The sequence below is a fragment of the Xiphias gladius genome, chromosome 10 (assembly GCF_016859285.1).
Source record: "Xiphias gladius isolate SHS-SW01 ecotype Sanya breed wild chromosome 10, ASM1685928v1, whole genome shotgun sequence".
NCBI lineage: Eukaryota > Metazoa > Chordata > Actinopteri > Istiophoriformes > Xiphiidae > Xiphias > Xiphias gladius.
This window is the reverse complement of record NC_053409.1, coordinates 13,611,771-13,624,103: the sequence shown is the minus strand read 5'-3', so window position 1 is coordinate 13,624,103 and position 12,333 is coordinate 13,611,771. Positions and strand designations below refer to the sequence as shown.

Here is a 12,333-nt window from a genome sequence, read left to right as displayed (position 1 = left end):
ATGTGTTGGTGCATGCCGGGGGGGCTCTCAGGTGTCACACTGTCTTCCTTCCTCCACATCGAAGGAAATCTCTCATTCACTTCAGGCTTTTTTTCAATAGTCAAGATGATAGAACAGTTCATTCTACTTTTGTTTCTTGACAACATTTCTGGCTTTTTTCACACCCTGAAGCACTGCTTTCGGTCTGTGTTATACAGTATTATGCTGCTGGGGGGTCAAGAAAATCTCCCGTATTATTGTTTTGTTAAATTTTTAATGATAATGGATTTAAAATGTGACTGTTAGGCCCAATCTTGCACTCTCAGTACCTTTGTCGAAAATGTATCAAATCACGAGAAAACTGTAACAGGTAATATGAAATAGTATATTTTAAAGTTGCAACAATAGTTGATTTATTGATTAGCCAACCGGAGTAAAATTAATCAGCAACTATTTTAATAATCGATTCATCTTTTAACATTTTTCTGGCAAAAATGCCAGATGACAGTGGGTTCCAGCTTCTTACAAGTGAGGACTGGCTGCTTTTCCTCGTCATATTTGAAAGTAAACTGAACCTCTCTGGGTTTTTTAAGTGCTGATGGGACAAATCAAGAAATTTGAAGATGTCACTTTAGGCTCTGGGAAGCTGTGATGGATTTTTTTCTCTACTTTCTGGCATTATTTTATTTCATTTCATCTCATATGAATTGTTACAGATATTAAGGCAGTATGATGCATTGACAGTCAGCGAGCACATCAGCAGTGCTCCTTGGTTTGCTTTTCTTTGCCCTCACGCCTTCAGACTGCTAATGTGCCACTAACTGCCAGAGCGTCGGTGCCTGAGGTGTTAAAAGGGAAAATTAGAGAAGCATTTTGTCACTTCACAGGTTCTGCAGGTTAACTTCACCTCTGCTTGTCCACATCACCTCGCCAGCCCTTGTTATGTGTTACCATACTGAGGCAGTTTTAACACCTTCAGACACATGGCGCTTAGGTCATAACAGTTGTCAGAACATAACACATATGGTTCATTATAAACTTTTATAAAATCAAGCTGCATGGCTTGAAATTGCTAATTTCTTGATTTTACTTGTGATGAAGCCACATAAGTCAGTTGCCAATTGTGTCTTTTTAGTAGTTAATTTATGTTTCCTCGTAGCTGTGTGCATGTGTGTTCATATGCTTTTTTACCAAATGAGTCTCCAGCTGGCGATACGCTTGCTGATCAAACCCTTGTGTTTTTAACAGACTGTGTCATTACCCGACACATCACACACAGCCCTCTGCGCTCATGCCTGTGCACATTTGTTGATGTGCTATAATGATGCCACTACACCACAGTAAAGACCAGGAGGGAAAGGGAAATTCACCAGGGTTGAGTTTTAGGTTTAGGTCTTGTTTATAGCTTTTAAAATTGGCAACCCACCCTCTCCCCAGTATGCACAGGCTGTCAGATTCCTACAGTGGCTGTATGTTATTCCTAAATTGGTAACTTGTAGTGGTAAGTGCAGAAAGGTGTAGCTCCCCAGTGACCCCTCAGCTAACCAGATAATTACACAGTGACTCTGTTTTATTGGTTTTAATTTATTGACCACCATCACATTTAACAGTGTGAGGAGTAACAGTGCAGTGAAGCATCTCTGTAATCCAATATTCCCTACCATTTAGAGATCCAAATCCTGCCCACTTTCCAGTCATTTTCTGTTCCATTAGCTTTCATCGCTCGACTTAGTTTCCCCATGTTCTTGTTGAAAATCTACAACATGATATACGGAAGTTAAACTTTTGGGCTTCTCTGAAGGTTAAAGCGTTGCCTTTTTTCAGTCTAATAGAGTCGTAAGAGCTTTGATTCATTGTCCAGATACTTTACATTTTTCTTCATTAAATCTATTATCCGAAACCAGGTCTAAATGTAGAACTGAATGTGCACACGACTACCTTTTTGCATCTGCTTTGGCTAAGACACATGAAATATGTCGTTGAATGATGACAGAATGATCAGTATCCTTGTCCCCCTGCCTCCGTTAGTAACCACTAAATTCCAGTATGTGACAGATGAAAGAAACACTATGAGAAACTACATACTTTCTGTAACTGTCTCCACACCCAACAGAATAATGACACATAGTTTGTTTTTCCTTCTTTCCTTCTCCAGTGAACAGAGTATCTGCCAGGCGCGGGCCTCGGTGATGGTCTACGATGATGCCAGTAAGAAGTGGGTGCCCATCAAGCCTGGGCAGCAGGGCTTCAGTCGCATCAACATCTACCACAACACTGCCAACAACACCTTCAGAGTGGTGGGCGTCAAACTGCAGGACCAGCAGGTGAGAGACTCGAGGAAATAATCAGCATCTCATCACACTTGGCGATGAGAAAACATTTCCTAAGACTTCAGAAATCTGGAGTTCCAAGTTTATATATAATAGTCCTAATATATATAACACTCATTTAATCTCCTTACTCCTCCCTCAGATACATGTTCACAGATCATCTGCGTTGCTTAGTGGATTCCAGGATTGATGAGTTTTGTGTGAATCATTAGTGTAGTTTACTTTGTATTTTGCTTCTCTCAAACCGCCTGTTCATCTGCTCCTCTGCACTTAGTGATTTCCTACATTTCCTATTTTTAAATGTACACCTGGTGCTTTCGCCACATTCATGTCCTATGGGACGGATGTTAGAGATGAGAAAGATCCCCTTGTTAATAACATGAAGACAGTTGTATGATTACAGTTTGTTGTGTGATGATTAAAATACTGCGCATTGACAATAAAACACCATATCCATGAAATTTGGATTTAATTACATTAGACGACGTCGTTGGCTGATGTGGGGTGTCAATATATGTATTATTTTGGGGCACAACACAAGTCGGATATATATATAGTGTTTCTTCCTCTTGAAATGGATTTGGTCTAATACGATTGTTGAATCTGCATCATGATAATCCCTGTCTCTTTGATGGACTTGGTTTGACTCCAAAACATGATGCTAATTGTTCATGATAAACACAGCCGAAAATGATCTTATCAAAGTTGATATTTTGTCACTTATGCACAAGGCGAAGAAAATTATACTATGAAGTGACCAAAAAATTACCCAGAACGTTATTTTAATCAGTGATTAACACTGTTTTAAGTATTGTAGCGTGAGTATCTCCTTATTGTACATTTGCTGTTTTTTATGGGCATCCTGTGGAACACTGGTGCTGTAGCGGTTATGAAATCATACAGTAAGGCAGAGGGACACTGGAATCAAATCTACGAACAGCTGGTAAAATGTGGGGGAGAAAACAAGCAAGAATCTCCCTCCACTCCCTCAACACCGGCTGCTGACAAAGATTGAGTGAAATACTTAATCAACAGCTGTCACTACTTAACCAACATGTCTTCCCTTCTAAGTTGCACATTATCAAATCCACATAACATTTTAATTCACAGCTTCATTTTCTGTCTTCCATTGAAGGTGGTGATCAACTACTCCATAGTGAAGGGCCTGAAATACAACCAGGCCACTCCGACCTTCCATCAGTGGCGTGACGCCCGCCAGGTCTATGGGCTGAACTTTGCCAGTAAGGAGGAGGCCACCACCTTCTCCAACGCCATGCTGTTCGCCCTCAATGTCCTCAGCTCTCCTGACAGCGGAGGTAAGGATTAATGATATATGGAATAAATGCATCTTATCATTATTTGAACGCCCACTATTGACCACAATTTACTCTCCAGTATTCTATTAAAAATTCATTCCATTACCTTTTTATTTTCAACATTTTCATGAAGCATTGATGTCCTGGTTTGTATTTGACTCCCTGGCAGGCCATGAGGTTATTCTAAGACATTTTCTGAATGTTTCAGTGAGTCACGTGAAACAGTTCATCTCCATAGAGAAGTGGGGGGTGAAAGTTTTTGAACCGTTAGCTTGAGTTGGAAACCTGCCATTGTTTTGTTTTTTAGTGGAACTTTAAATGGATTTCTGGTCCAAAAAAAATACAACTGACTGTCTTCAGTTATCATCTGTCATCGGTTCAAATCTGTTTATGCTCTCAGAAGAATGTCAAGTAACCACAGTCAAATAATCTGCATAGTTTTGACTACATAGACGCTCTTTAATGGATGTTTTCTCATCAAATCCTACTCTCTTAAACAGGATGTAAATTGTAATATTGACCGCAGAAGGATGTTGAAGATGTTTGAGAAGACCAAATTCGAGCCATACACAAAAATCTAAATTGTTGATTATATGTCCACATTAAGTAAGCTGTAATGTTGAAAGCCTGTGAAGTTAAACTACTGCACTAAGCTGTACTGCCCTCTGCTGGTTAAGGCCATGTACTGCAGCTACACTCTGCACACTAAACCTAACAATAACAACAATATCAGAGGGTGGCCCGTTGCTGACTGGACATTTGTGACATTATTCTCATTGAAAGATTTGTTTTTGTATGTTCACCTTTACTAGACAGCTAATAGTGTAGAGACAGACAGGAAATGAGTGGAGGGAGAGCAGAGTTTGATGGGCATCAAAGTTCTCCAGCTCGGATCGGACCAGGGACGCTGCAGGTGCGTGGTCTGCATCTGAACCAGGACACCTCATATTATCCCCCTTTAAGGCATTGTGGTTTCATTACTTACCATAGCTTTGCAAAGTAAAACCTCTTAACTCTGTATAGCAGGGAAGCAGCATTATTAGAGACATGCGGTCCAATCAGCAGATTTGTGGTTTTTTATGGTTTTAATACATGGAGAGTGAATACATTCTGGTGGAACATTGAACTGTTTTGGAAGTCTAACTCACACCTACTCTTAGTTTACTAAATAGCCTCTGACCAGCTCTGGTTACGAGCTACTTATAAGTCGTGTGTGTGCGCGTGTGTGAGAATATCTGTGAGTGTTTAACTGCTGCGTCATCCCATCCCTCCCATCCCTGACTCTCCTATTGCTAGCTAAAATATCCCATATGGAGCCTTAATGTCGTACCCAACTGTGCTCACATGGCAGCCCTCCTGTTTTTTTGAGTGCATTTAGATGTGGGATCATGGGCCTCATCATGCAAGGCAGTAGTGTCTCTGTTCATGGAAAAGACTTCTCTACTCACTCTACCACGCTGTTTATGCTTTCTGTTGTGGGAAGAAGTCTTATTTATTCTCTAGTATTGTACAGTACTGATAGTAAATAGGCTTTGTCAAATTTCTCACTATGCTGACTCCAGAGATTTCACCTGGTGTCCTCAGGCGGGTTTCGTCAGCCATCATCATCCTCAGTAAGTGTTGTGCTGTGGAGAAGTATGTCCAGTAGTATGTTGCTGCTTGGCAAACGGAGGTAAACTGAGCTTCAGCCATTTCCTCACTATGAAAATTATATTAAAAATATTTGTTTGGATGTGAAGGTAATTGTGCATTATGCTGCTAAAATACTGTAGCTACTGTCAGTCTATGATGAAGCATTTGGAAATGACATTGTAAACTTTACAGAGCTGAAATTATTAGTAAATTTATTAATTGAGTTGAGCAGTAGATCACCAGAAAGATAATCTAGAAACTGTTTTGATGATTGAATAATCGTTTCAGTCATTTTTCAAGCACAGACAGTGAAAAAATTCCTAATATTCTCTGGTTCCGGCTGCACAAAGGAGAGGATTTGCTGCTTTTCTTTGCCATAGATCTTTGTAAACTGAACGTCTTTGAGTTTTGGACTTTTGGTTGAACTGAACAAGATATTTGAAGACGCCACATTGGGCTCCGGGAAGTTTTGATGGGTGTATATTCGCTATTTATTTTGACATTTGATAAAAGAAATGATTATGTGATTAATTGAAAAAAATAATCAGCAGATTGATGGATAATGAAAATAATCATTAGTCACAACCTTAAAACATTGAGTTGCTTTTCCTCCTACCCACCCAAAACAGCAAACTTATTTGTTGGATTTGTTGCACACGTCGGCGAGTACAGGAGAAGGACAGCCTGGAAATGCTGTGTCAAGCTCAACAACTATCTGTTCACATGATAAACTAATGGCATTTTGAACTTTGGTAACTAATAGATAATCCTAAACTGGAAGCCCTCATCACTGATTTTGGGAAAACAGGCGATCATTCAGAAGAGTACAAATCAGAATAGAAGTCAGAGAAGACTTTGAGACATTGAGTCATTTTTAAGTGAAGGTGGCAAATTAATTGTGTCCATCTGTCTCTTTATGTCTCTTTGCTGCTATTTTTGAGGAGGCTGATGTTAGTAATTCATCTTTTAATATCGTTAAAGAATGGCAGAGTACAATAGGAAGGAATAACTGATTTTTCTTTGATCACACTGAGACAACTCAAATACACACACGCTTGCAGTGGTCTCCCGAGCTCCCGTAAAATGCTTACAAGTCTGATCAGGCCCTCGCGTCCCCTGGGCTTCCTGGTCCTTCTTTACCTTCACCATGCCAACAGCCAGAGTCCTATATAATGTACCAAGTCAGCAGTAGAAACACTCCTACTCACACATTCACATATGCACGGCTGCACATGCAGCACAGCAAATCACTGGGTGATAATTGTCTCCTTGACATCTACCTCATTAATGTCTGCAGAAGGATTGTGAAGTGTTAACGAAAAGCCTCGTGTTATGTTTAAAGACTGATTCTGTTGTTGTTGGAAGGTGGAGCAGGGAGTCAGCAGGTGTATGCAGCAAACCGCATACGCTAATAATAATAATATTTTCACTGTATCTGTAGCTTTATACTCTTGAATAGTTTCTTTTAGATTTCTTTTAGTCTCTCTGCAACAAATGTTGCTGCTGGTGTAAACAAATGCATTTAAAGCACAGTGTCACGTTGATACTTGAATTTACTTGTATTTACAAAGCCTGCACAGAGAACATTTCTACTACCACCTAACAACTTCCTCTTAAGATCTTATTCATTGTGATCTGAACGCTTATTTAGAATCAGCAGTGCTATTCAAAAATGCTTAATTAGGCCTGATTGAAGCAAACAATCTATTACTTCAGCATCCTCTACTTCTGCAGAGAGAGAGAGAGAGTTTCTTTGTTTTTAACCCTCTGAATATTTGCTAAATGTAAAATGCAGCTTTGCTGGTAGGGAATGTAATTATTATGAGCTAATTAGCAGAGTTCAGGGGAGTGTCAGGGAGCGAGTGAAACAAGACATCGTCAAGCCATCGCTTCTTCACTCCGCAGCACAGCGAAAGAAATCTTGAATCAGGTGAGCCATGGCAGAATAAACTGAAGGATGTCATTATCAGCGAGTGAAAGCTGCATTTTGCAAACTCATTCACTTACTGCCTGATGACAGTAATCACCACGTAAATGGTAACGGTTTGGTGTAAAAGTCAAGTCAGTTTTATGGACAGGAAAAAATGTCACCAAAAAAAACTCTCAACAGGAGGAAAAAAAAGGAAGAAACCTCAGGAGGAGTAAGACAGCAGTGATCCCTCTTCCTGGATGGACAGAAATGCAGTGTGTGCATGTGGGGACAAAATGACAGTAGTAAAATAACAATATGGAGGAAAAAAATGACATAATTAAGTAAATAATACACATAACATTATTTCACTTTTATTAGTTCAGTTGTCTTATTATTAGTGTGTCAGTCAGCTGTAAAGCACTTTTAAATGGTTTTATGGTCACTTTCAGTGCTCAGTGTGATACACCACATGGTGACTGCCCCCCTTCGTCCCGCCCACCCCCACCCCGCTACAGAAACAGTGAACGAAAATATCACCCGTGAGTGTTCTTGATGTCACGCTGAAGTTTAATGACTGGTATTCGGGCGATATGTGATAAGTGCTCCCCCTGACGCCCCCGTGAATAGCTGCCCCAGAATGAGGTTCTAACTCCGTCCTGAAGACTGTCTGGTCTGTCTAGTTGGTCGACAAGCGGAGTGCTAAACTGAGAGGGTCATGTGGCCAATGTTGATTACTTAACATTCCCCGCCAGCTATTAACATGTTGCCTGTGTTGATGTAACGTCATTAAAGACTGTTAACATAGTGAATTAAACACTGAGAAATTATCGTAAAGGATTTTATGGCTGACCCCACTCCCATGTATTTCTGTATTCTTAAACCCATTAGCCTGTGTCATATATGTTTGGACTTGTCTTAGGAGCTGTTTCATATTTGCACAATCTTTTCCTGTGATATTTTCAGCGTTTCTGTTTATTCCACTCTCTATTTTTCTGCTGTGTTTACAGTTGAAATTCCTGTGGCTGGCAACATGTTGAGCAAATTACATTATAAACAGCTTGTTGGCACCCCAGGCCAAAGTCACAGTACCTCACATGATGATGCCTGCTGCTTTCTATTCATTCAGTAAACACAGCTTCTCTCCCTGCACTCACTACTGGGACTGTTTTGTATAAGATGATTATCATTTTTCGGACTTGTCTGCAGATGAAAATCACACATACTGATGCCGCACAAACACAGATTTTAAACATTTTTTTTAAAAATTCAGATTAAGAAAGGTTTGTTTTTAATATGAGAAACTATCTAGGAAACTAGAAAGACAGGTACAAAACAAATGCAAGTGTCAACAGTGGGGGGCAATTACAGCAGCACAATATCTAAAAGAAGGCAGAAGTAGCTTGAAACAATTAAGCTGCCGACGCAGGGTCATGCTCTGATATTACAGTATCAACAAACAAAAGTTGCATATTGTTGAGAGAGACAGATGGAGGAGGAGAAGCAGAAATAGAAAAAAAGGGACAAAATAGGGGAAAAAACTGAGGAACAGCAGACACACTGGTCATCAGGAGATGACCCTTGTAGTGAGGGAGGACGGGGGATAAGGGAAACAAAGGGAGCGAGCAGATGAGAAGATGAGATGAAGAGAGTGGCCAGAGAAGATCAAGAAAGACCAACAACAAGGAAGAAGCAGAGGGAGGGGAAAAGAGTAAACACAAACAAGAAGCAGAAGAGTGAGTCTGGGCAGAAAAAGCAGAAAAAGAATGAAGACAAGGAGAGGAGGACTCTTAAAGCGACAGAGGTTTGCGGACACCTTTGCATTACACTTATTTGTGTAATCTCCCCTTTTGTCCTCCAGGTCCTGTCGTCCAGCGCCAAAATGGGCCCTCCTCAGAGGAAAGCGAGGCACAGAGGAGGTATGATTTCCTCCGATCTGCTCTGCTGTATACAAGAGCGAAAAAGAATTAGTCTTTGCACAGAAATCAAAACACAAAAATAAAACATTTAAAATTTAAATTTGGGGCTCTAGTAGAAATTTACAGACAGTGCTAGATCGACTCAAAATAAACTACAGTGCACATGTTCAGCATAATAAACGCACATGTCGTCCGTTACAATGATGTGGCTCATTTATGGGTTTTTAATTGTTTTTGCACAACAACGGAGGCCTGTGGTACAGAGGAATAAACCTTACCAGGTTTTGGCTACACACAATACTTGTTAGTATGATCAGCCCATTGTTGGTTTTGGTCTTTTCATGGAATAAAACTAAGAATAATATAGAACCTTTCTAGTCTCATTTAGAGGATGAGGCTGGCAGTACAAAACAAAGTGTCATGATCATCTCTGCTGCTGTTATCCTGTGCTACTTCTAATTCAGTAGCACTGCAATTCAAAACCTCTTCCTAACTTCATTTTAGGACATTGCCACCTTCGGTGCTCTGGTCTATCATCACTAACCAGTGATGATAGTGTCATACGCAGAGAAACAGTCAAAATACACGATAGGCTTGATGTATAAAGACACACTGATTAAAAGCTGCAGATTTTAGGAGCAGTGACATCCTTGCAATTCATAGGATGATGGAGCAACATCAGATGCAGGCGCACAAGGAGAGGGAGCGACGAACTTCGGGATCAGGTGAGGCTTACACAAACACACACACACCCAGCTATATAAACACACACACTCTGTCTGACACCCGCTGTCTTACACACATGCTGCTCTGGAGACCAAAATGAATTGAAGGCTGCGTAGCGTACGTTCCTAGCTACACAAACATTTTAGACAAAAGGGTCTGGAAAAAAACAAAAAAAAACCTTGCAGCACATTCCAGCTGTCAGTAAACAACCTTGGGGACAGAATGGCTATTTGCTCAGCTTTGGTTTTTTTTTAATGAGAGAAGTTATCAGTGTTGGGTCCGGAAAAGCAAACATTACTTTCCCAATGCAAACAGGTGATTTTATCATTAGTAAATACAAGAGATTCCAAACCCTGATACTGCAGGTTCCACGAGGTAAAAAGCGTTCCCCAGTGTCTTTTGTGTTAGTGTCTCCCACCTTAGTTTCAACCACTATTCCCCAGTCTGTATTCCCTTATGCTTTTTTTATCCACGCACACATATAAATGTTCAAGTCTGCCCCTAATAATACATACAGACTTAAACATCCTCCTTTGTCCCTGCCGTCAGTGGCGATATCAGTGCCCCCCCTGTCCCTGCAACATGCTCTACTGCCATCTCTTTCCTCCAGCTACTGTTGGGGGGGAATGCCATATGCTTTCTGATCATGGCTCAGTCATGTTGCATTCTGCTGCTTGTTCTTTTTATGATATTTTGATTCTTTCTTATTTGCTATTGGCTTCCGTTTTTGGATTGCTCCTGATTTTCTCATCTTTACTTGCTTGGTTGCTCAGTTGGTTGCTTTTCATTCTTCTCACATTTTTCTCTTTTTTTCTGTTTTCCTTTGTTTGTTGCCCTCCTTCGTCTGCATCTCCTCTTCCTCTCTCTCCTCTCTCTGTTCTTCTCTCTCTGCCCGTCACAGTCGTTTCCACTCTCCAATATAAAGTCTCCAACCCTCCCACCCACCCAGACACTCCTCCTGAGTACAGACAGTACAGAGCTAGCACACTGCCACCCTCCTACGTCCGCGTGGCCTCCTTCTCTCCTCCCTCCTCCGTCTCCTCCTCTCCCTCTCAGGAGAAAGAGGCAGGGGCTGCTAGGGACAAGGCCCAGCTCTCCTCCCAGCTCTCCACCTCGCTCGCCTCAGCCTTTTCCCCCGTCCAGACAGGAGTGACCACCCAGGGCCGACAGGTCCGTCAGATCCCCCTCTCTCCTCCCACAGCAGCCCGCCACCTACACCTTCAACAACAACAGCACCAACAAGACATCATACTCCCCCCTAAACATGGCACCTGGTCTGCCTCTCATTTGCAGCAAATGTATGCCCAGTTTCCCCCCTCCTCCTCCCCTCCAGTTACAATGGCCATGCCTGTGAAGCAGGGTTTGCCCCCACAGCCCGTCATCCCCGGGGCTCACCCCCTCCCGCCCCTGAGCACTAGGATGAAACCCCCACCTCTTGACCCGGGCACCGTGACGGGGCCTCACCAGTACTCTCAGCACCAGCCCCACCCTCACTCCAACGGCCAGCCAGACGACTCCTACACTCCTCATTCTCAGCATCTGCCCCTCACCCCTCAGCTCTGCGAGGCCATCCCCCTACCTCCTCTTATAGGTCACACAGCCCTAGGCCCCGCCCCTGGCCACCAGCCCCAGTACCCATCCACCTTCCACCCTCAGCAGCATCAGCAACAACAGCAACCACAACAACAGCAGCAGGTGTACCACCAGCAGACCCAGCCCCTCACCACCACTTCCTCCTCCTCCTCCTCCTCGCCCCCCTCTTACACTGCAATGTCTGACGGGGGCTCGCCCAAGAAGACCCCCTCCCCCATCCCCCAGCAGGCCCCCATGGCCAGCAGCAGTAAGTATTAGGAGGAGAGAGGAGGAGGTAGTCTCTCAGCAGAGGGATGTTACATTGTGTGTGCGTGAATGTGTGTGTGTATGTGTTTGTGTAGAGTGGGCCATGTGCATTCACCCTAACGAATGTACGTCACCCATATTGTTACACCAGAACATGAAAAAGGCACATATGTCATACACACACAATATTTCAGCCCTTGAAGCCCCTACACACCCAGTTTTATAGCTTGGCTCCAACCAACCTCGGCCTGGTGAAAGGTCTAATCCGGGCCAGAGTAATTGGAAACACCTGTGTGGGTGTTTAGAGCCTATAAATCGAATGAGAAACCCTTTCAACAGTGAAGAACTGATTCACCTTTTTATAGATAGTTCTCAAATTTTAGCACAGTGCAGCAGGAGAGTAGGCCCTTGCGTTGTCCTGGTATGAAAAGCAAAGGTTACTGATAACATTAACGATGGCTCAGTTCTGTTCAGGCACCCCAGTTAAGCCAAGACGGTGTGTCAGCGAGCCACCCTACAAATTACCAGGATCCTGAAACTGAAGCAGCTAAATGGAAATCAGACGTTGTTAAAATATTATCTGCACGTGTGATTTTTCTACTGTGACATGCAAAAACGATCCCAAACCTACAAGCAATGCAACCAAGGAGTTTTTGTGACCAAGTGGTTGAATATTCTTAACT

The 12,333-nt window shown here is 42.3% G+C and overlaps 1 protein-coding gene across 2 annotated transcripts in view; it reads left to right on the top strand.

The window, feature by feature from the left end:
* The window catches only part of evla (Enah/Vasp-like a), a 31,154-nt gene that overhangs the window by 13,629 nt on the left and 5,192 nt on the right, over positions 1-12,333 (top strand). Inside the window, exons 2-6 of one of the 2 annotated variants that reach the window (XM_040137137.1) lie at positions 2,135-2,303; positions 3,445-3,625; positions 9,028-9,085; positions 9,749-9,810; positions 10,713-11,651. In XM_040137137.1, coding sequence (XP_039993071.1) covers positions 2,135-2,303; positions 3,445-3,625; positions 9,028-9,085; positions 9,749-9,810; positions 10,713-11,651 — 1,409 coding nt within the window. The remainder of the gene's footprint in view (positions 1-2,134; positions 2,304-3,444; positions 3,626-9,027; positions 9,086-9,748; positions 9,811-10,712; positions 11,652-12,333) is intronic. The other variant, XM_040137138.1, reaches the window with a different exon arrangement.